A 24701-nucleotide genomic window follows, 5' to 3' on the forward strand; every position below is an offset into this window, starting at 1 on the left:
TATTCCCAGGTGCCAGCTACAGAGAGCGCCTTGCAGGTGAGGCCTAATTTAAATAAATCTCTTCCATATGCAGCATTATCCTAATTTTAAAGAAGCTGAAAATGAGGCACACAATCTTTTTAGGGATTTTTAAGGGAATTAGTTAGAATGTAAATAATTCCAGGTTCCATATTTACTGAAAAACTACTCCGAGGATGGATTTTAAATGCTGTTGCTACACTTGGAATGGGCTGCCACTGTTTTGCTCTTCTCCTCCTATTTTCAGTAGCTGTGGTAGCTACTGAATTTATATTGGTCTATCACTATAGGAGCAGTCAGTAACGTTGCAGTGTGAAGTGCAGACCACTTATTACATCTCACTGCAATATGCTGATGCCAGAGGCCCTACTCGTTATGCTTAAATAAGTGCATATGACATGAGTGTTATGGCTCACACACTGTATCTGATCAGGCAGGAGAGCTGACTTCTGCCTCCATGTTTCTTAAGGTTTTCCAAACCCTGGCACCAAAGCTATGTGACCACCATGTTTTTTTTGAATTAGGATTAGTCAGTGCAGATATGAGGAGTGCTATGGAGAATTGTTTTCATGTCCTACAGCATGAACGTATGCAATATTTTATTTATGATTTATTTTTGTATGGTCTCACTTCACACACAGTAGAAAGGAGAAAACACTGTTGCCAAGGCGGTCTGTACTCCAGTGTATGGAAGCTGTTTCCAGCCAAATACTGATTTGCCGTACTCCATCAGACCCTTGGTCCATTATGTGCTATGTATTACCTTCAGTAGTGATGGCCTTATACCGATGCTTTGGAAAAGAAGAAAAAGTATATAAAGGATCTGTTTGGTTTTGAAATATTGTGAAGGCAGGGGTTTCCCCAAAATGCTTCACTGCAAAACCAACAAAGTTTATGTGCTCAGTGGAGATGCAGCCCTTTTAAATATGTACCCTCACTGTACAGTGTATCCTAAAGACAGTTATTATTGTGTCGTGGTTTCATACCACAGAGTTCTGATATCATCCCTAAACCGGGTTGTATATTTGTCATCTAGACTTCTTCCCAACCACACTTTGCAGGCTGTTGCCTACAGCCTATGAATGAGGACCAGGACTCCATACAGTGGATCAGTTAAGCGTTTGCTTTTCTTCAGGTATGTGGGTAGTTCTTCTGATGTCTTCAATCTTAAACGCAGGCTAAAGCAAGGGCTTTAGTGCTTAACTGGGATGGACACTAAAGTACTGCATAAGGAAAGTATTTCCAGATGTTAAGTTCATCCATGAAGAAAGAATTTAAGAGGTCTTAAATCTTTAAGTTGTCTCATACTTCAAAATGTTTGACTTTTGTTAGTGAGACAGTTCCTTGCTTATTGTTTGGCGAACTTTTCACAGACACTTCCTTAGTATATGAATGCATCACAAGCATTGATGAACTTATTCCACTAACATTTCTGAAACAAGGGAGTACTGCTTTCCCTGTTCTACCTTTGGAAGAGGCTGAGGCAAAGAGAACAAGTGGTCCTTCCACAGTCTTGGAGCTGCTACTTAAATCCAGGTGATTTGATCCTTGACAAGACCTTCCTTATCCCTGTAACTGGGAAACTGCACTGAAGCAAAAGAAATCACGTTAAGTTTCAGTTATTTGACTAATGGGCGCTACATTAATGAGACAGAACACTACATCTCTCAATGAAATCTGCTTGATGAGAGATAATGGTATCCACATGTCCTAACACCTAATGTTGACTGCCGGGAAGAGGCTGCTCACCACTGTGAAAAGCAGGCATTACAGTGCTCTGCACAGGACCAGAGCTGCACCAGAAATGGCAGTCTTTAAAGATGAAGAATGGCTTGAATGAATGGATCAATCCAAGCAACCCAGGTTTTTGTCCCAAGCAAAGACAATTTGCTGAAATCCAACCCAGTGTGTATTTGTGTGTTGTAAGCGTGAGAAAACATAGTGTTAGCACTTAGAGAGTTATGGAGCCTGTGCTTCTCAGTAATTGCTATCCAGAAATTTGACTTGCTAAGGATTGACTTTAAAAGATACATTAAATAAATGCATGTGTGAGATGCTTAAGATGCATCTCTTTCATGCTAAGACTACATGGCTTTTAGACTATACCTTGTGAGGAAGCTTAGAAGTCAATTATAGTTGCCACATTAAAAGCTCTGGTGGTAGAATTGCTTATAGATTTGGCAACTCGGGTCTCTCTGTGACCAGTGGCACTACTTAACTTCTAGCTTTTATTGTTTGATTCATTATACATCTCAGATGGTACTTTTTTCACTTATCAGTCATGTTTTTGTAGCCCAGGATTTCAGAAACTTTTTAATGTGAGGACCCCAGAAGGTTATTTAGGTTATTTAGGACTCTGCTGGGAAATCCATAGGCATTGCTCTCATTTTCTAGTTCTAAAGAAAAGGACCAAGATTCACAGGGTCACAAAGCGGAGACCGTTTTTCTGCTGTCAGTCCAGAGGAGAGAAAATCTCTCCCAGTGTCCATGGGTAGGACATGAGTGGAGCACTTGGGTAAATAAGGTTCTTCAACCAGTGTGCACCTACCTATCCAGAGCTGATTTTTTTCATCTGTAACAGAAGACACCCAGTTGCTGCCACCATTACTCTTTTCTCTGCATTGGTCTTTGTGAAAAGGTTTTGAAGTGGAGGTTTGGTATGTGTGGCACATTTCACACCAGTGGTGCTCCGTATGGTAAGACCTTGAGCTTGCTTGCATTTGTTGCTTTCTGCCTTCTCTTGCAGGAGATGTGGATTTTCTTTTCCTTAGCTAGCAATTGCTGGGGGAGAAGGAAGGAGAAGAGAGCTTAAGTGGCATGATTTATGCAAGAATTTCTGCCCTTTATAAAATGATAATAGAAAGTGATTCTAAAGAGCCTAATTCTTCCTCCCTCCGCTCCCAGTGTGAAATTGAGATGGAGAGGAGTCCTGCAAGCAGAAGAAGGAACTATTGAACTCCAAGATTCTGGGGGAAGGTGCACTTGGGATTTTGCAAGGGACTAGGTTTTTCCTCTATTAAAATGCTGGCCTTTTTTACCACAAATCGTTTATTTGGTAGTGGGTTGTATTAATTTTTTTGTTACTTCTGTCCTCTGTCTACGCTGTTTCACTGAATGAAAAATAGTCATAAGGGGGGGAAGGGAGGACAAATGCTGAAACGTGTATCCTGACAGATGTTCCTATATATATGATTAAGAACGGAAATGTGCTCTGCATATATCGCCTTTCATCCCACAGTATGATTCAGGAGTTGACTTTTTGTTCCTAGATCACTTAGAAAATCTTTGAGGCAATTTGTAGAGATATGATTCTGATAGTTTCTTTGTTATTTATGTAGGAGTTCTAAATGCTCCCCTTCTGATTAATGACAGCTATTGATCCTCCCCTCCCCCCCCCCCCCCCAGTTTTCTCAGTGGAGCTTGCTTTCCTCCTGTAGAATCAGCATCCTCAAAGGCAGAAATTACTGATTCTCAGAGAGTAAGAAGCTTGGCATTTGCCTTTTTTTTAAGAAGTAGTGTTGTTGTTGTTGTTGTTGTTATTATTATTATTATTATTATTATTATTATTATTATCGTCGTCCTCCTTATTCTCTCTCCTTTTTCATTGTTTTTCATTCTTTTTCCTAGATTTTGTCTAACCTGTGCATTCATTCCCCTTTGTGAACAGAAACAACATCTGTGTTTTCTAGTAGATCAGCTGCGTATGAATGTTTAGAGTTCCCACCAATCTCTGATACCTTTCTTTCACACTGGACACATTCATTTGCAAAATGATCACTCTCCCTTAAAAGAGTAAGGATAGTAGGTTGCTCTACCCTGCATCTGTACCACAGTCTCTTTATGGCAAACCAATCATATGACATATAGGCATATAGCTCCAGGACCATTCCACTGGAGGAACTGCTGCATGACTCTCTTTGTAGGCTATTTTGCCATGTTGTATCTTAACATCAGAAAAAACTTTTTTGTAATGGTATGCCAGCAGAGAGAGAACTGTACAAAGGAAGTACAAACAGCGCACATCATGTCAGGGGTGTGAACAGGCATGATAGATAAAAATTCATATCATCCTAAGAACTCTCATAACTGTGTGTGCCAAAGAACTTCCTTTTCATGCTGGTCTTTAAACCATTGACATTGATATTGTGTACTCTCGAGCCATTTTTTTTATGTCTATTTCCTCTTCATCTTGGTTACTGTTTTATCTGTATGCTATCTTACTAATGATTCACTCTGAGCAATCAATCACTTCATCTAACAAATTTCAAACAAACAATGAAGCTATTTTATCCAGTTTTTTCGAGATCCCCTCCCAGCAGTATTGCAGGTACGGGTAGTGCACACATTTGTATAGATATAAAATATCTTTTTGAGACATTAGTTTGTTAACGTTAGAAGTATCTTCAGGTTAGAGGAGTATGTTCAGGTTGTTTGGATAATGGCTGTGAGCTTTCAGGGTCTCTAAGAGGAAAAATGGTAGATTACTGTGACACAGAACTACTTGGAAAGTATCCAGTAAAAACTTGAACCTTTTCCAGGAAAATAGGCTTTGAATGTGCTGACTATAACAAGAGAGCATTAGAAGCTAATTTCTTAGTGGGTTTATTATCACATTTTACTTTAAATTTGATCTCTTAAGATGTGTTGGGAAAAGAATTAAGCTAAGCATCAATATTTAGAATTGCTGTTGTAAAAATTAGTGATACTTAGATAAGAACCTTTTGCAAAGCCTTTTTACCCATTTCGCTTTGGAGTTATTTTACTCCTTACTGTAGGCTGCCTAGAAGAATATACAGAAAATTAAAAAAAAAAAAAAACAAATTAGTAGCAACCAGATGTTATCTTTAGTTGACATGTGTTAATATGTCTTGAAAGTTTTACTTTAGTTTTTACTACTGAGCTGATTTAAATGACCACCTTCCTATACTTATTACCAAAAAACGCAGTATTCTTTTTTGGCTTCTTTCTGATTGCTGGGTTTACCCTTGCTCTTATATTTTTGTGTGTTGGATGTTTCTTAAAAACATTGCAATCTATTCTGCAATTCTGTAGGGCATATTTCTTGGTAGCTAACTGTTGCTGGGTTTTTTTTTTTTTTAAATAGTTCTGGAAAATTTACAGCATAATAAAGCCTGGTGTACTGCCTTTGCAACTTTTCACCTATTATACATTGATGCTGAAAATGTATGCGTGACTTTATGCATACTGTAGTCAACTGCGATGGGATTGTCTGAAGTTAACCACGTGCTAAGAGTTCATAAATAACATGACTAAGGATAACAAATTAAAGAGAAGATGGAGGAGTGGGAAGTGAAAGCATTACAGCAACATCAAAAAAATTATGTGGTTGCTCAGCTGAATCATTTTCAGGCTTTCCTTGCAAGTTTTTAAATTGTGTCAGATTTTATGATCTAAATTCATGGTATAGGCAGAAATGAATGTACATTTTCTTCCATAGTGGAATATTTCTGTGTGGGGAGAATATCTGTCAGTTGTCTTGCTCCTCCATATCTTTGGCATTTTGATGACTAGAGGAGACCACCTTTTTTTACCATTTTGTAGCACTAACCTGATGCCCAGTGGGTTAAGGAATTGCCCATGTTTTTATAACTTTCCCTGTAACCAAGCAGCTGTGTACAGGCCACCCAGGAAGCTGATGATGCTTACCAGTGACACCCATGGGCAGTGGAAAAGCAAAACCAAGCTGTGACTGTTGTGGGCATTTGAATACAGTAATAGATTTCAAAGGTCTGGAAATGGCAGTTAGAGATGCGCTGTCACTTTGTCTTTACCTTCTTGAGTATGCCTATTAGCAAACAGTGATCATATACTTTTTTTCCTTTTGCTCTTTTATATTCTGAGAGCAAAAGCCTGCCCAGTGTTTCACTTGAATTCTTGTAATTTCTGGTTTTGGACCAGTGTCTCACTTTTGCTGTACAACGTTGCTCATCATGTTGGAGGAGCTCATAGTCCTTTCCTGTACAAGTGCAATCCTAGTCCACGATCCTCCTCCTGTTGTTGAACTTTTAGTCCCACCTCAGTCTAACAACACGCACAATGTTATCTGTGTCTGTGTGGCACGGGCATGTGGGGCTATACTGGAATTTTGGGTGTTAGCTTAGATTTATTTAACAGTCTGGTTTTCATATCAGAGTGTTTTCTTTGTGCCATTACAATGTGACTAAATTGCACCCAATTTCTGCTGTATCAGTGAATGACACTTTTGTGACTGAGGGTGCCATGTTCTTTCCAGATTTCATGTTCCCATTGTTTTCTGTGGAAGAGCTTGGTCTCTTCAGAAAAGTTCTCCATGGCAGGAAGGCTGTGGGTTTGGTTTTGTTTTCCTATTGTCTTCAGTTATTTTCAGAGCTCTCTGCAATTCAACTTGCAGTGAAAACGCGTCGGTTCTTGGCCAAGAGGGAGTTGGCCAGCCACGCTGTTCTGGGTGATCTCAAGCCACTAGGCACTGAGGTGTCATTACCCGTACTACTCTTAATGCCCGTATTATGTCTGGGAGGCATTAATGATGTTTGGTACATTCGAGGTGCAGTCTGTGCTGCTGTCTTGCTGAGCTATGTAGAGAAGTTCCCAACAAAGAACAGTAAAAAAGAGGGGTTAGTGCAGTTTTCTTCAAGCTCTTCAGAAACCATCCTGTATCCATAGAGGAGGTCATATAATGCAAATTGGGTAGGTCAGTAGGCAGGTCTGTATGGATTGTACAGTACTGTGCAATGAGTGTCCCTTACATGGAATACTTTGGTCCACAGTGAAATAGTTAACAAGGGGAAAACTGTCACTGTTGATATCCTCAGGCTCTTCTCAAAGCCTTTGCCTCAAGCCACTGGCAGATTCAGGCAGATATCTTCTTGCACTGGTTTATAGCACGTTCTCGAACAGGAATGGGAAATTCCTTGTTTAAAATGAGACTCCAGAACACAGATTATTTTGTCTGTTCCTTTTCTTTCTCTCGCTCTCCTCCTCCCTCCCTCACCAAATCCGGCATGCCAGATTGTTCCCTTGCTGTAAGGCAGCCCCATTCAAACCCTGAAGCTAAACAATACACTGTTGGGTCTTGATTTGTTTTGTTGTAGTTAATTTAAAATTCTGAGAAATGAAGCATCCTTCCATAAGAGCATCAAGCAAGCAAAATGTGTTTGATACTTTCTACAAGACAGAGTACCTTCTGGAATGACATGGGTTCGCAAGCAGGGAAAGGATTGAGCCTTCCCTCTTCCACCTGAAGAATCTTCTTTCTGGTTTTCATTTTTTCATGGTTCTCCCCTCCCCCCCTTTTTTTTAAATATATTTTTTAGGTTTTTTTCCCACTTTCCTTTTGGATCGTTCCCCTCCTTTCCCTGGCACTGATCTGGGTCAGATGACATGTGCGTGCCACTGACAGTCTGATTCCACTGCCTGAGTTGTGTTTCCAAGAGTAAGAGAAGAATCTGTACTTTCACAGGGGGGTGTTGAGGGAGGCATGCGTGCAGTGTGCTGCACAAGTTACGTAGCATGCTTTATATGACTTGCAGTCTTTTACTTTCAGCTCACCCTTATGTAAAGATTCATGCTAGGGAGGGGAGGGAAAAATCAAGTGAACAGCATATTGTCTTTTGATTGATTAAAGAGCTGGGTTGCGAGGTGGGAAGTGAATTTAGATTCAAGTGAAAAACAAATAAAGGTAGGACTTGAATCTTCGCAATTAGGAATTTAAAATGGAATATTTTTATGCAGAGCGAGTTAAGTTTTTATTTCTTCTTCTTCCAAAGTCCTTTATACAGACGTGCAGGGGGGAGAGAGCAAGCCTAGAGGACTTCTGATTTGATTTACCCTGAGTCCTGAGCAGTGACTACTTGAAAACAAAAAGAAAATTTCAGAGCTGATCTAGTTACTGTATAAACAGAAATTAGTTGGACAGTTAGTGGGCAAGCCTTAGACCTGAACAGATCTCTCTTGGGTTATATTTAACATAACTTTTTCACCTCTTTGTTCTCCCCCCCCCCCCCCCCCCCCCCCCCCCCCGCCTTTCCCATTTAGTAGCAACAAACAAACAGTCTACCCCACAATGGTTAGTATAGCACAGAGCTTGATGCAGCCCTGGTTGAGGTCAAGCACTCCAATTCGAACCTCTCAAGGGCTTTCTCTATGTGTTGCCAGTGTACTGGTAAAAATGACTTTAAACTCTTGTCAGCGCGGTTACTGGTGCATGCATCACAGTCCCACTCAAATAAACCTGTCACAACACAGAGTCAGCAGCTAGAGAAGAGTATAAGGGCAGGCCTCTAGCTTTTCATTCGAGCATCACTAAACGTGCACAGAGTGCCCAATTATTTCAGCATTATTGAGCAAGCCTACAGGAGGACCCAAGCCTTGCTACATTAGATTTTCTTTAGTAATTTGCTCAAGTACCGCTGAGGACACTTAAAGGGCTTAAAACGGTGGCTGCAACCAGTTTCCTTTTCTGGATTGTTAATTCAGGTTTTCTCTTTCAAATTAACTCTCACTGCATGCTGTGCAGTAGCGCTGGGAGAACTGTTTAACACTAATTTTCTCAATTTTCAGCTTTTTTTTTTTTCATTATATAACTGCTTTTATAGTTACATATATTTTGATTAGACGTGTATGTGGTGTGTTTCTGCTAGAAAGAGTAAAATGTAATACCTCTGTCAGAGAAATAAAAATTTCACCAAAACTGTAAAATTCCTTTCCTTTATTGTTTTTTTAATTTTTTTTGTTGTTCTTTTAATTCAGCCTGAAGTTTACAGATTGTGTTGTGTCCAAACACATGGACATTTTTAAAACACCAGGATGTTTGTGAGACCTGCTTATTGGTTGATCTGATCAATCACGTTTGATGTACAGGATCAATCAGACAACCCCCGGCTCCCTGAACAAATTCAATATCTGTGTTTTGTTTTTCACAGCAGCAACAACTCCAGGCCCAGCATTTGTCACATGGACATGGTCTTCCCGTGCCGCTCACTCCGCACCCCTCAGGCTTGCAGCCTCCAGCCATCCCACCCATTGGCAGCAGTGCTGGTCTCCTGGCACTGTCCAGTGCGCTGGGGGGGCAGTCCCACCTCCCAATTAAAGACGAGAAGAAGCACCATGATAACGATCACCAAAGAGGTAGGTGCTGCCAGATGACTGTGTGGCTTCATTTGTTTCTCTTTTCTTCTTTCTTTTTTTTAAGCTCTCCTCAAAAAAAAAAAAAAAAGGAATTTTCACAAGAATTCCTAGCTAATTGCTTCAGTATTTATTACCTGGCAGTAGCCAGAAATTGTGTTCAAATGCTAGAAATCTGGTTTTATAAATCTGGCTGTACAGTATTAATAATTAACTGTACAGAAAAGTTAACATCTGTGCAATTTATGATTTAACAGACATCAGGTTTCTTTCTTCCGAGTATGATAAATGTATAATTTTATGTAAACTAACTAGTACTTTTCTCTTTCTTTCTCCCCCCCACCTCCCCATCCCCTGCCACTGCATCCTCCTCTCCTTGCACACGGGGGCTGCTCTGCATGCAGATAGAGACTCCATCAAGGTAGGACTCCATTTCGTAGGTGTAAGGGGTGGCTCGAAAGAGCTGCACGTTGCGTTTTTCTGAAGTGTGGCCCGAAGTGGTGGAAACAGTCACAAAGTGAAACCAGGTTGTGACGCTCATGTTGATTAGCAGAACCCTGCATGGACTGTGTATCACACTTAGAAAGTGTCTGGTAGTGGGGCAGCTAGGATTGCAGGCGATGTGCCGTCCAGTGGGTTTGGTGGAACAGCATTAAGGCTGTTCCTGGATATAAGGAAAGGGCTGCCCGGGTTCTCTGCCCAAGCTTATGAGACAGAAAGAATTAGCCAGTAGTTTTAAGTCATTTGGAGGCTGTGAACTGTAATTCTGATGTGTCCTAATGCAGTTATGGAAGGAGAGCTCCGTTGCTTGCAGGGGAGAGGTGGTGTGCTGCCCGCTTCCTTCCCAAACGAGTTGGAGAGGAACAAGCTGCCGTTCCATACCCTGACAAAGGTGGTACTCACACTGAGGATCCTGCCTTCCTTTATCCGAAAGCTAATTTTCAGGCTCTAAGTGACTTCGCAGCGTACGTGTGTGCACCATCCTGTGTATAAGTAGATGTAATGCACACTTTGTGGCTTGTGTAATTCTGAGCATTCAGTGATGCATACGACTATGATTCAGCGTATGTACCTGCATGCTTGTCCATGCTGGATAGCCACCAGAGTCTTTCAGAGGCTCCCGGGTTTTTAATGCTGCAAGTGGGGAGGTGCATCTTGGCCCTGCCCTCTCTTGGATCAGTCTGCTCTCCTCGCTGCTGCTGGTGGTTTACCAACTCGCTGCAGACCCAGTTGTTGCCAGCTATGCAGTTACCTGCCCAGCTCTGGGTAGCTGGATGTAGTTACAGAGTAGAGCCTGAGTGGCTTGCACAATTTTCAGGAGCATAAGACTAAGCCTTTTTATAGGTGATGGCGAGTGTAAAATGAAAGATACCCTTCTCTTAAAAGGGGCAAGACCTGTGCCCACCTTACTGAGCACTTGCAACCCGTTTGCCAAGATTTTAGTGGTGCTTTTTTTAGGAAGATGTAATTTACTCTTGGGGTTGGCCAAATGGCAGAAGAGGTGTTCTCAGCACGAGTCTTGGGTGCATTAGGCAAGATTATCAGGAGCTTGCCAGGCAGATGTTACTGCTGTGCCCTAGACAGTGTCGGAAGGAGCACGGTGCCGGGCACAGGCTTTGCCCCCACCAGAGACCTGTCTGGCCAGGGCTGCCATGCAAGGCGCTATGCCTTTGCTTCTCCGGCAGCTCCAGGTCGGGGCATGTCCCACAGCTTTCCCCAGCACGCCCATTCCGCCACTGGCAACTCTGCCACGTCCCAGCCGAGTGCAACTGAGCCGATGGTTGTCAGTTTTGCTGTTACCCACATGGCCCTGCATAACAACCAAGAGCTGACAGGAACTGTCAGTTTTTACTGTGAGCAGCAAAGGCACTGAAGCTGTCTATCTACCGACATAGAACAACAGCATGTCGGATTTTACTTCAGCTTCCTTGTCACGATGGCTGGAGACTGGGATTACTGCTTTATGCAGCAAGGCTGGGCGCAGATTAATGATGATTTCCCTAGAACACCCCCTGTTCACCATGAACAGGTAGGTTTAGTCCATTTTCTTTTTTCCTGCACCCAAACAAACAAGTACAAGTAGAGCAGATATCTAAATGTGGGAATACAAACCCACCTGGTTTCTTTAGCGAGTTTGCATACCTGTACAGTTGGAACCATGAGCGTTTCACTCAAGAAAGTGAATGAGGAGAACTGCTAGTACATGCTAACCACTGTTTTTGAACAAAATACACTAGTCATTTTTATGTAATGTTTGTGGGATGTTGGGGTGTTTATGCTGGCATGGGTGTTACGGGGAGTGTTTATACCAAAAAGGCTGATTTTGTCTGGGAATGATTCAAGGGCACTGTTATTCATACAGCTTCAAGAGGGAGAGGAGGGCGTCACTACTTCGTGCCAATTTACTTTGAAATGATAAGTAGATGTTTGTCTTGCACGGTGTTCAGGTTGTGAGTTGGCTTGTGTGTCAGCATTATGGGGCTTGCTGCCAGCTTTGCAAGGTGAAATAGTTTGCTAATTTCCTTAAATGTTTTCAGTGATGCCCAGAGTAGCAGTTAGTCACTTGTTCAATCGATCTGTCCTCCCTTAAGTGGCTCCTGGTTAAGAGAGGCTTTTTATGATTGTCTGCTGTGTGACTTGAGATGGTTTTTGTCAGCCAGAACGTGCCAGTTGCCAGCAGCTGGAGTCTGTGTGCTCGTATGAAATAATTTATTCATGCAGGATAATGCTCCTTAACATTTAACAGGTAATGAACGTGACATAAATTTCCTTCTTGCTTTTAATTTTTCCCTTTCCTCTTCTAATGTGCAAACAGGCAGCTCTGGTACTCTAAATAGTAAGTAATTTTTGGCCATCTGTCAAAAGGAAATTTCAATACAAATTTAAATTAATGGTGCCTGAAATTTTTTATAGCTCCTCTAAAAGCCTCTAATGTGCAGAAAATTCTGAATCTGCTGGTAGTAATTAGTGTAGCATGTAATGAGGATATGGGCAATGTTATACAGCCCCAGTGTAACGTTTTGATATGGTAGCAAAATTTTGATTTATACAAGGTTGTGCCTGGGTTTAATTGTGAGAGACACTTTAAAGTGTTTTCTTGCTGATACAGATTATTAAGCAGGGCAGATTTTAGAATAGCTCATAAAGTGTAAATTTACGCTTTAGTGTACGATTCAGATAATGAAGGTACCCTACTGATTTCTACAAAGAAAGGAGTTCGGCTGAAGTGTCCTGTTTTTTGCCACCACTTCCAGTGCTTTGGATTTGCTGGACAGTTGTCTTCGTGAAACTTTCTGTCTCTAGCTGTGCTGGTCCTGATCCTCCTCCTGGTTCAGCCCAAGGAAAAGGCAGTTTGCATCACTTTTCTAAATGTGACATTTTCTGCCTGGTAAGCCAGACTGGGCTCACATCCTTCCCAGCACCTCCCTGGAGTGAGCAGTTCACCTTCCAGATAACACGAGATTGTCCAGGAGCTATTCCTAAATAATAGATCAGCATCGGCACAGCGAACCTCATGGAGAAGGGCGGCTTTGGGAGCTCTTTGATTTCGTGTTGGATTCAGTCCTCCAAATCCTTTGCAAAGTTTGAAGTGTGGGAAAACTCTAGATGCAGTAAACTGGGTCACGGGAGCACTCTTTGTGCAGTGGTGAGGCTGTGGAGCGGACAAAGGGAAGGGAAGGGTGGCAAGTGCCAGGGCTGTGCTCAAAGTGCAGCCGTGGCTTAAGGGCTCTGAGGGAATATAATGTGTATAGACAGAAAGACAAACAAACAGCTCTGTAGTTAACCGAGCAGCTTTTCACAGAGGGCTCGGTGTATCCCCTTTTCAAAGCAGTAAAACTTCTTTATTAAGGAAAAAAAAAAAGGAAAAGGATTATTCTGCAGTGGATTCTTGCTTGCTAATTGCACCCCACAAGGATTTTTCCACGTCCTGCAAGAGCTGCTGATGGAGGAGGCATGTTCTTCCCAGCCCTGGTCCTCACCTACCCTCTCTGGTACAAATGTGTCGAAAGTTCCTCTGGTCCCTAACAAAGTCCCTTCTGTAAAACATACCCTGTGAAGAAGCTAAGGAAGCATTTTGTGTGCAAAAGCACCACCTGGCACAAAGTAGTCCAGTGCTAGCAGTCTCCTCCCGCAGAGTGAAGGAGCCCCCACGTGCTGGCTGGGTGGCGGGCCTGCCCGAGGTAGCCAGGATGTCCCTGAGCAGGTTATTCAAGAATCTCAGTCTTCTGAATCGCTGCCTCGTGGACAGGATTCAATTTGTGTAACTTTTTACTGCATCTGTTGTTAATCCAAATCTGTTGTACTTTATACTCAGGAGGTGCGTTGCCTTTTTTTTTTTTTTTCCCCCACCTGAATTGTAAATTGTTTGGCACAGAGACCATGCCCATACTAAGACTTGCCAACACGGTGGAGACTCTGTTCATTTTGATGCTGGGGGTTACCGTTTCAGGAGCAACAAGTGCCAATAATTAAAAGCTGCAGTCTTGTGGCAGGAATAAAATAGCCTGTTGAGATTCCTCTGGGAAAAAAAAAAGTTTTAAATGAAAGAATCTGAAATAATGCATCAAATGGAGGTTTGGGGTGAATTTCTGTCCAACGTACTAGTGAACTAGGAGAAGTCTGTCAGGGCAAATTCAAGTGAGTTTAGCAATAAGATTAGTTTTGCTTTAATCTGTGTGAAGGCTAATAATTACATGTGGCAGATACAGGGAAAGTAGATGGGTGTGATTCCCACGTTCCATCTACATTTGTGGTGGCAGTTGTTCCAGTGCTTCTCAATTTAGCTTCTCAAGCTGTTAGCCACTATTAGGTGTTTAGTCCTCTGTTCATTAAGTATGTAAGTGAGAGTAAGCTGCTTGCTCCTGCAGCTGTAATTTGATACTTAAAAAAAAAGTTGTATGAGTGTAATGCTTCTGGAAAGAACAAGGTAGTTTAAAATCAAAACGCCCAACATATGTTATAAGACTTTTGGATATTACCAAATATATTTACCTTGCTCAAACTTTGTTATTCTGTTGGTAGAGGAACACCACGTAAACTGCCATGATGCACTGCTGTGGACTTTGTCTTAATTGCCAGGTTTCTTTTAAATTACAGTGCTATGAGTGTCCAGCCAAATGTCTTTGCATTCAGTATGTATTTAACGAGCCAAAGAAACATAGTTATCTGTTACACACCTAAAGAAATCTACAGAATTTATTTCCTGATCATTTTCTTGTTTTGCCACTTTAATACCATTCAGCTGAAAAGCACTTCACAGGCTTGTTAAAATCCAGATGTTTCACACTCATGTCATGGATTCTGCTCATGCCTTTCTCCGTTGGGAAACGAGGTGTTGCGTGTATTTTGCTTTTCGGAATGATGAAGTGGTAGTTTTAAGCTGAGCATATTTGAACGAAACTTTCCTCTGCAAGAGTTGTGTTTTTGATCATTGTGGGTGTTTTGGGGGTAGCGTTATCAAAATATAATGAGTAACTTCTGTTGGCTTGCGATACAGTAATTTTTTCAGTATTAATTGATATCTGCCTCTGGGCGCGTAAGCTGTGCTGAATGTAACAGGTGCCCTAATTCCAGAAAATGTGTTGTAATTGTTTGTTTGTGGAACAGATGAATAAATATCTGTGGGGCATAGCTGGTCCTCAGGTGCTGAACGTGAATGGATTAATGATGTGATTGGGTGAGACATGCTTGTTTGTTGCAGGCTCGTCCAGTAACTGTCTGCTGAAGCAGAACAAATATTAATTAGCAGGGTCCTGTTTGTTGTCTCGGTCTATCTTACGGAGCTGATTTTTTGGCACCGCTTTTTTTTTCTTAATAACCTTTTCATGGCTAGACTTGTAGCACGTCATTCAAGCCCTGTGGTTTTTAACAGATTTTTAGAACACAAAACTGAACCTCAGGTATATAGCTCCCCGGTGCGTTTTTGTCTTCTTTTTTCTCCCCCACCCTCTCCCTCCCACCTGAGTTTTACATTTTTTTCTTTCATTCAGTGTCACATCATTTGCCTTTTTAATGAGGTCATCTGGGAATTTTAATTTAGTGTAGAGTATTCATATGAAAGTAACAGCACGTACTCTGGTATCAAAGAATTAGCTGTTTCTGCCAGTTTTGATGGCTTCACCTCCTTTACCCAATAGCTTTTTTTTCCCGCTTCTGTGTATTAGTGGTACGCTGGCCTCTTACCTTGCACCCATTTGCCAATTACTGCAGGGTGACTCTTATTTGGCAGTGTGCCCACATTTGGACAAAATCGTGCAGTGCTTCTCACTATCAAACTTTATTTTGCCACTTGGTGATTTAGGGTAACTCAAATGTTCTCTCTCCAGATGCTCTCTTCAGCCAGGAGGCAAACACTTACAGGGGCTCTAATTTCTAACCTGAGCAGTCATGTCTAATTATTTCCATGGCAACAGACTGTGATGTTGATAACACAGGATTATGACTTAACATTGTAGAGTAGGAAGAGGAAGTTTGCTGGGGTGAGGAGGTGGCTGGAAAGGTCTTCTCCAGCACAAAGGCTTTGACAATGTAATAGCTGGGAGAAGAGTAGTAAAGGGAGGGAATGAATTTGTTTATTATCTCTTCTGAAGTTCTCCTCATTGTAACTGTGCAATTAAAATCATACTTTGGATGCTGGCATTCATGGTTTACATCAGTTTACTCATGGTGAACTTGTCTGGAATGAAGAACATGTTTGCAGGTCGGGTTAAATAGGTGTTGATTGAAGAAATGAGAGAAAATAAACAATACTTACAAAATTTTTGTCAAAGCGGGACACAAACTAGATGGCTGCTTTTTGCCTTAGAGATACCTGTTACTGCTGTGATACATTTTTTTTGTTGTATTGAGCACTTAGCGTTTTGATTTTTAGTTGTCTTTAAAACCCTTAGATCCAAAGTAACTTGAAACATCCCTTATTTTTATGCAAATCGGTAGGTTCTTTGGCCATGCTGATTATCTGCTGAAGGGAGTGAAGGACAGATTACCTTCTGGAATCAGTGACATGGATGACATGCTTTGGAAGTGTCTGTCCTCTGGCTAAAGTCACCAAATGCTAGTAGTAGGTTAATGTTTGTATTAATATTTGTATTGCTCCTCCTGTGTCTTCCCTGGCACTGGGAAAGAAGCATATTCCTAGTCAAAGTGTTGTCAGTCTCTTATGTTGATTTTAGAAGAAGCTGAAGGAAATGAGTAGTCTCACTGATTCCCAAGTTATTATGCAAGATTGTTGAGTGCATCATGAATTACAAAGTTTTAGCTGTGCTTTGAGGGAAGAAGCAATTAGGCCAGCCAGCAGGAATCGGCCATTGAGGGGAATTTGCGGGAAAGTTACACCGTGTCTCCTGCCTCTCTCCGGTACAGTTCTGACTGAGTCGAATAATTAATTAAATATCTAAAGCTCAATTAGCCTATTCTGCATAGCAATTTGAAAAGTTCTGTGTTTTCTTGAGCGACACTTGGCCTTTTGAAGAACAAAAAACTGGAAATGCTAATGTTTTTCAGCCAACTAAGGGAAGAAAATAAAAATGTCTCCATAGCAACAAAGCTTCTTTCTAGATGGTTTCCTAAGATATGCCTGAACTAGAAGCAGATGTCTGATTTGAGAATCTCTCCTCCTTCAATGTAAACAAATAAATTCTAGGCAGGTGTTGGAAATAATATGGAAATCCTATTAAGGGGCCCTGGGTTCCTGTCACTCAGGAAGCCCCTGCCACAAAAGGGTTGGTTGTCTGAATAAAAGAGGCAGAGTAAATTCTCGTTAGGCTTTAGCTTTTCCCAGGAAATGATTGTCTCTGCGTGCTCCTTCTCCTGCGAGCCTGAATGTAAGCGGTTTCTTCTATTGATCCCCTCTGCCACCCTCGCTTTCTCCCTCTCCTCTCCTGCTGGATTAGCCCTTGATGTTGGCGGCGCCTGCTGCTGCGGGCGTTGTGGCATTTGTGATTTTAACCCCCGTCCCTCCGTCCCCAGCCCTGCCTTGGACAATGAGAGGACAGCCAGAGGAGATGCGCGACGCTGGCCTGGGGCGAGGAGAGGATGGGAAGTGAGTGATGAGGGAGGTGGAGCAGCCGAGTCCTGGGCAGCTTATTGCTCCGGCTTGTTTGTGTGAATTTACAGATGATGTTGTAGCCCTTGGCACTGCGACACCGAACGTTGTCTGGACACGGGATTTTCCTTTTCCACAGGGACTGCAGCTTTGGAGGGGCTGTGGTAAAGATTTCAGTGTGGCTGGCTTGCTGGTGTCACGTGTTGGGATTCAAAATGAGAGTGCGGTTTTTCTCGTAATGTTTCTAGGAAGTTGGTGGGCCTTTTTCTTTTTTTCTTCTTCTTCTTTCAAAGTTACCGAGGAAAGATGTGCCTGCCATCAGTAGTCTGTTAGTCCAATGCAACACTTGTGCTGCCTTTGCACTTGCCGGTGTCAGTTTTGTCCCCAGACCCTGCTGGGCTGAGCCCTGCACTACCACAGCCTGGGGACCAGCTTGCCTGTGGGCAAAAACTTAAACGCTGGGCAGGTGGGAGCAGGTGCCGAGGACATGTTTTCCAGGGTTTCTAGGCTGGAAGCGGAGACTGTGTGCGTGTCCCTCCCTCCCCGTCTCCGCTTTCCTTGGTGTGCCAGACATGCATAGTGATGCTCTTAATAACACTCAGAGGGTTAAATGTGGATAAACACAAAACAAGGCTTCTGAAAAGCCTGACGATTATCATGCAGCATTTCTCGGACTATAGCCCCCGAGACGCACTTCATAAAGCCAATAAAGTGCGCGATGGTGGTCTCTCGTTGCCCTGGCAACGGACCACAGGGCACCCTGTGTGTGAAATGCATGAACATCTGCGAATTAATCTTTTTTTAGTTTGTTCTTTCCTTGGCACTGGTGGAGCTGCGCTGGCTGGCAGCGGCGGGGGCTGAGCTGGAGGGTCCCCCAGGGATGCCCCCAGTGCCTGGCAGAGGGGGTGAAGCTGGGCCCCTCCTGGCAGTGCTTCCCATGGTAGAGGGACTTGGCCTGACAGTGCTCTCGGTGGGATGCTGTTAGCTTGCTTTGGGCTTCACAAGGGAACGAATAAAAAAAATTTTCTCCTAAGCCGAGGTGTTACTGGGCATGGCAGTCTGCCGTGCAAAGAATAATCTGAGGGGAAAATTGAAATAAGTGCTTGTGTCCGCATCACAGTTTACTAGACTGCGCTTGAGAGATGCAAAACCCGGGGGAAGGTAGTTTCCACTGCCTCCCAGAGCAATTACCAAGCGCGCCAGCACCGGGGTCGTTAGCATCCTGCCAGAGCCCTTGCAAGTGCACAGGTTCTCTTTCCTCTCGCCTCCTGCCGTCCTTGCCCCCGCTGCGGCGCACCACGGTGCAGATTTCGTGTCCAGCTCTGGGCACTGTGCTGGCCACTGGCTGTGAGTGCAGGGCTTGTCCCACCGCTCTCCACTGAGTCTTCGGGAAGACTGTAGGGGGAACACTGTGTATGTCGTATCGTCAGCTAATGCTGGATACAATCAGTGTTTTAATGAAGTATTGGAGGTGAAATGCTGCTTTAATCTGCTAATTGCATTAAGAGAACAGCAGATTGCTCTGTATCACTTCTTTTTGAGCTGCAAGATTATCAAAGAGTACCGAGGTGCTTTTAAGTGAGGTATTGCAGCCAGTCAGATGCTACTTGTTTGCATATGAATATTAGCAGGCACAGCTGTACCTCTGTTTTTCTGCCTCTCGAGAGGCGGTGAGTGCAGCTGTGGGAGTTTCCTTAATGTGTACTTATGAGTAAGTGCGGCCGAGGGGAGGAAGAAGGGAAAAATTTCAGCATGGTTTGTTCCTTTTTTCATTCACAGGGTGAGTGGTCTATTGCAGCTTCTCCATGCAGTGAAGCTGACATATTTGAAGCCACTATATTTTTTTGAAAGAGGGCATACAGTATTTTCTTTGCTATATTAATCTTGCCAGATCAAAATAAGTAATAACACTGATTTTGCTGGTGGTGTCCTGTTTCATCAGACTGGTGTGCACTGCAGAGGTGCTGCACAGGCGTATGGAAGAAGGGCCAGGAGAGGTGTCTCCCGATCGCAGCTACCCCCAGAAGAAGGGTTGCCTACAGGGGTGTGTGATGTGAGTTTGGCACAGACCACACACAACACAAAACTTGGCAGCTACAACAACATACTTCCGAATCCTTTGCTCATTTTATTTTAATAACAAAGTGGACGGACTATATAGAAATCATTGCTTGCATTGAGTTGAAAAGCCAGTGCTGACCTAAATAATGTGAAGCTTTGCCTTGTGATGTTACACCACCAGGCATTAGGAAATCATTGTATTTGGCTTGCAGTAATTATAGCTGTATGTTTATATTTCTTGTCTCTCCCAGATATGTTTGCTGAAACCATACCTGTTGATGCTGTATTTCTGTCCCACCTCTCTATTTGTTTTAAAAATACCAAACTGCAATTTGTTTTAGCCCTCGAGGAAATGAACGTTTTGCTTTTCCTCCCCTGCTTCAAGAAAAGTTTCTTGCAATGACCTGCAAATATTATTTTGTAATGAGCTTTGCTGTCCCATACTGCAGAATATGAGGGGAATTCAGTGTCTGAATAATTTTAAAATAATCCCTTTAAAATCAATTACAGTAAACCTTGTGGGGTGAGAGAAACCCTCTCTCTGCCATTCCCTTGAAGTACGGTATCTTTCCAAGTGCCCTGTCAGGATGCATAATTGGCTTAGAGTAGCAAAGGCACCCTGCTTTCAGCATAAAGGCAGCCTGTCCAGGGTCAGTTTAGTGCCTTTATAAAAAGCACTGTATGCTCACCACCTAGGTAGCCTAAAAGCTTTATATCACACCGCAGGGTATTTGAAACCAATTAAGTATTTAGCAGACCTTCTGTAGGACTCTCGCGTGCTTCAAGAACGTTTTCTTGTAACTGCATTGCCTCCACTCATGGCGAAGGCTGGAGATGCCATTTTTGGACCCTTCTTCCTGCTCCAGGGGATGAGGAAGAGGAGACATTTTTGTGTGGTGTTGTCTGTCTTCCCTGTTCTTTTTAGAGTATCTAGCATCAGACTGTGCAGGTTTTTCCCAGTTAATCTGTGCAAGTTGCAGCCCTTTTGATATTAAAAGTTTTCTATGCTATAGTACCTCTCTGTTGTGCCTTTGGTCTCCATGGAGCCTAAACCATTTTGCAAATACTGCTAATGACTGTAACAGTGAAGGCACTGGTCCTGCTAATACTAATAAACAAACTTAGCATTGCAAATAGCAATAACTTGATTTATAATAGTAAATTTAACTGAAGTTTCCCACCAAGTGGAGTAGGGCTGAAATGGGCACTAACAGCTGTGACGATCATAAAGTGACGGAGCTGCGGCTACTTTGTAGGCAAGTGTTTCATAATTGTTTTGGACAGAAAGAGGAAGAAAACTTTGTTTGAAGAAGGCTCTCTGTGTTGACAGCACGCAACTCCAGAGACTGCTACAGTGTAATCACTGTAAAACTGCTTGTTTTACAAACAAAGTATGTTACAGATTCTAATTATAAAAACAAAAATATGTGCTTTAATTTGACATACAGACAGAATTTCTCTTACTATTTTGCTAAGTCTTAAAACTGCCAGGGATTCTCTCTGGAATACTAGTTATTCAGCATGCACAACTGCTACTGTAGATGTCAAAAATAAAATATTTATAAGTGTATTTGATATTGTGTTCTGGCTCAAGATACGTATCTGTCCAACGCTGCACTGTGATGTGTATGTAAACTGGTCTTAGGAAAAACACTTGTTCATATCCAGGGTTGTTCTTGCCAATAGTGAGATTAAATCAAAACAAGCACCACTTATTTAATTTGCCCATTTCCTTAATGGTTACTTAAAGTTCAAAAATAATATGTTAATGTAATGATATGGTTGTCACGAAAGCCAACAAAAACAAGGAAGCAGACGTCTGGAGGTGTCTGTTTCCCACACTAGAGAGGCAACTGAAGTAAAAGATCACTTAGCACTCCGTTCTACGCTGTATGACTAGTTTGCCCTGCTCTTTGAAAGTGTAAACATGAACCCTCGTGAAAGCTCTGGAGAAAAGCACGTGAACATTTGCCTTGTGGCTGCAGAGAAGGAGACGCTAAGGTGGGTGATTAGGAAGAGATCAAATGAGCATGGGGGGGAGCGGAGGGAGAGGGAGGTGCGGGGAAGAAATGAGTTTCCTCTCTGCATCCACCTGACTAACTACTGTGCTTATTTTTATCCACATTCTACATGCTCTCTGGAGAGAATTCTTTTACAACTCGTATGAAAACAGGAAGAAAAATCGTGGGCAGCAGCCTTGATTATGCTGTATAAAGATCAGGCAGCTAGTAGACCGATGCGTGCCTAGCGCTTGTCTGTTAAAAGCTGTTTGCTCTCTATACAGTGACACCAGAGGCAAGGTGTAGGAAGGCGTTAATCCTCTGAACATTAACACTTTCCAAGATCATAGGTTACCATTGTCCTCCGTTATGTCAGAATTTGCCTAATGTTTCCTTTTCTCCTGTCGAGCATCTGGTGGTTCCTTGGAAATATTTGAAGAGCCATCATTTAGTATTTTATGGGGAAAGCCTTGAATAATTCACACAACAAATGATTAGGCAAGCACTTGTCTATCTAACTGAATTATTCTGCATGTTTGCTGAAGCAGTAAAGCAGGAGAACAGCATTTCCTTCTCCGGAGGGTTTACAGTGGTAGTATTGACCCACCTAGTTACTGGGTTTCACAGCCTTTTGTTGACACTGTTGTAAATGAAAGCAGCCTGGACAGGCACTGAGCAGCTGGGCTGGATAATTGTGAAGGATTCATGCTTGTTGCTGTTACCCCCAGTGTTTGTAGTGGGTTGTTTGCTTTGACTTTTGTTGAACTGTTGACAAAAGCATTAGATACAAATGAGAACAAATAAAGTGGTGAGATGCCAGGAGGGCTTGGCAGCGATGGTGGTTTTCATTCTGACTTAAATGGGGAATGTCGACACTTATCTGGATGGGAAATGGAAGGTGTGTTCAGCATTTGTGTGCTTCCCCCTCCCCTTTCTCTTCCTTTCCTTACTGCTAAATATGTTTTGGCAAACACAGGTGAATAAAAACAGAGCGGAGGCAATTTCACCATTGCCTTAACTCTTTGGCACCACGTTTTTGAAGCTCTTTCTGACTGTGGATGTCTTGCTGGGCAAATCCAGTTCCTGGCATGAAAGGATTTAGTATAAAAAGGGAAGGGGAAGGAAAAAAAAAAAAGAAAGAAAAGGAGGGGGAGGTAGAAGGGGTAGAGTTGAGAAAAGAGAAGATTAAATAGAACAGGATACACTAAGTAGTATAGCCAGCAAAATTGAAGTCATTTACTGGAACGCTTTTAATTTGGTTTAAACAAAATACTCTTTTGTATATTCAAATGGGGAGTAGCTCAGCTGTTGTGAAGCCAGAAAATTAATGGTATTTTTAGTGAAATAGCAAAAGCATGTCAACAACATAGCTGTGGATGATAATGTTGACATTTTATTCATGAGGAATTATCAATGCAGGTTACTGGACAACATAGTGTGACTGGAATGATTGGGCACAGGGGGGAAGTGGCTGTCCTTCTGTAAGATGATTTCATTTTGCATTTAGTCTTTCAGGAAGAGAAGGAGGAGAGAGAAAGGAAGCATTTAAAAAACGTGTCTAAGATGCCTATCCTTGTGGTTTCTGGCTCCTGGAGACTAACCTTTCTACCTCTGTCTGACTCACAGTTTTGTCACTGCTGCTTTTTTGCCAGCTGTCCTTTCTTTTCAAGTCTGTCTTGAGGGATGGCAGAGATTAGAGGCAGAGTTGTGTTAGGATATCTTTGCTGAAAAGGCAGTTTTGGCCCTGGAGGAGCTGCAAGTTTGTTCTAGCCATCTCTGACTCTTGAGTTTTCTGCCTGAGCATTGTTTGCTTGGGACCCTTAATGCATTTAATGTGTTGTGAAATACAGTTACCTTGGCCTGTCATGGAGGAAGTAAGTTAGTGTATGATCTGGAAGGTCTTACCACTTGGCAGGAGAGATGCTTCATATTTGTTATTCCAGCTGTAGTTTTTTTGTAGCAATCAACCTCAGAGAGTTGTGCAGGTCAGCTGGAAAGTGGCAAATAGAGTTCACAGAGGTTAAGACACCACTGCGATGAAAGGAGAAGACACAGATTTGTATTGCTGTCTGAAGGCATACAAAGGTATTCCTTGCCTCTGCTGTAGCATGTGCGTCTCGTGGTATCTGAGGTGCCCGCAGGGTTTTGGAGCACCAAAGTTGTCATATGCAGGTATTTTTTGTTACCTGTCTTCATGCAGCTTCCAGTTGTCCTAAAACCAAATGCCATAGTAGCAAGGTAATCGTGGCATTTATGGATTCACTTTGAGCAATCATCCGTGAGTGTTTTCTTTATTCCTCTTTGTTATGGTTGCCATATTGTTCCTAGTCTCTTCACAATAAGAAAAGAAGGGAAGCACAAAAAGAGATAAGGAAGAAATTGCCTTCCATTGCTAAGGTTTCTTGTAACATGCAGCGTGTTTGTTGTGCCAAACCACAGCCCTGTGGACGTCAGCAAGAAGCGTTTTGCCCAGATGTTAAATACTGTGGGATCAGGGCCTGAATTTGTTATTAATCCTACAAATATTAAAAGAAAGTGAAGAAATATCAAGCTATTTCCAGCAAACATGTACTGGGAGTGGTGTTACTGTAAATATCAGCTTGTGCATGATGAATCCCCAATTCTTTTTGTCTCCCTCTTTGGGGAATACCCTGAACAATTCTACAGAGGGCTAAAGAAATTCTCGTAGCAAATTTCAACCTTGAATGAAGGAAAAATGAGAAATCTCTGAAAAGTAGGGAGTTAAAGCCCAAACAAAAAAATATATTCCATAATCATGTCTGCACAACATTTGGGAAATCCAGTTTTGGATCATCTAAATTGTGAGAGAATTTAGAAAAAATAACTCGTGAATGTTCTGCGGCATTGCCTGGATGCTTTTTAATCAAGCTTGGATAGTTTTCTGATTTCATGTGAAATGCACTTTCCCCTGTACTCGGTCACACAGAGTTAGCTCTGTAGTCTAATGTGCTTTGCTTGCAGACCTGTAAGAAGGGACCCAAGCTGTGCTTTACCAGGAGAAGGCACGAGTTTCAGGAAGCCAAGACCTGGAAGCAGGAAGGTGCCTCTAGAAAGAATTTGCATTGCAGTAACAATAGTTTTGAATGATTACAGGAGCAAGAAGGGGAGAGAGAAATGGCGTACTACATAGACTGAGATTGGATTGGACTCACCCAAATCGCAGTGATTATGCATCATGGTGCAAGATTTTTTTGCATAGTCTGGTGTCAGATAGTAAGAAAATGGAGTGCTAAACTGTCCAGCTAGGAATAAGAGTGGAGATGGGAAAGAGCATTCAATAATGTAGCATAGGAAACTGTAAAATAATGAAACGGAAGTATGACAGAGAGATGATGCCCTAAATCAGTGGTGCACAACCTTCAGCACAGAAGGTCTTTACTGGCAGCTTGCCATGAGCCAGTGGGCTGCACCTATTTTGCATATAATTTACATTG

At 42.4% G+C, this 24701-nt stretch overlaps 1 protein-coding gene across 2 annotated transcripts in view; it reads left to right on the top strand.

Annotated features, from left to right (window-relative positions):
* The window catches only part of LOC143172317 (transducin-like enhancer protein 4), a 98367-nt gene that overhangs the window by 45505 nt on the left and 28161 nt on the right, over positions 1 to 24701 (top strand). The window contains exons 7-8 of one of the 2 annotated variants that reach the window (XM_076361595.1): positions 8940 to 9144; positions 9546 to 9562. In XM_076361595.1, the coding sequence (XP_076217710.1) occupies positions 8940 to 9144; positions 9546 to 9562 (222 nt within the window). The remainder of the gene's footprint in view (positions 1 to 8939; positions 9145 to 9545; positions 9563 to 24701) is intronic. The other variant, XM_076361596.1, reaches the window with a different exon arrangement.

The sequence above is a fragment of the Aptenodytes patagonicus genome, chromosome Z, assembly GCF_965638725.1.
Source record: "Aptenodytes patagonicus chromosome Z, bAptPat1.pri.cur, whole genome shotgun sequence".
In the NCBI taxonomy this organism is placed as follows: Eukaryota; Metazoa; Chordata; class Aves; order Sphenisciformes; family Spheniscidae; genus Aptenodytes; species Aptenodytes patagonicus.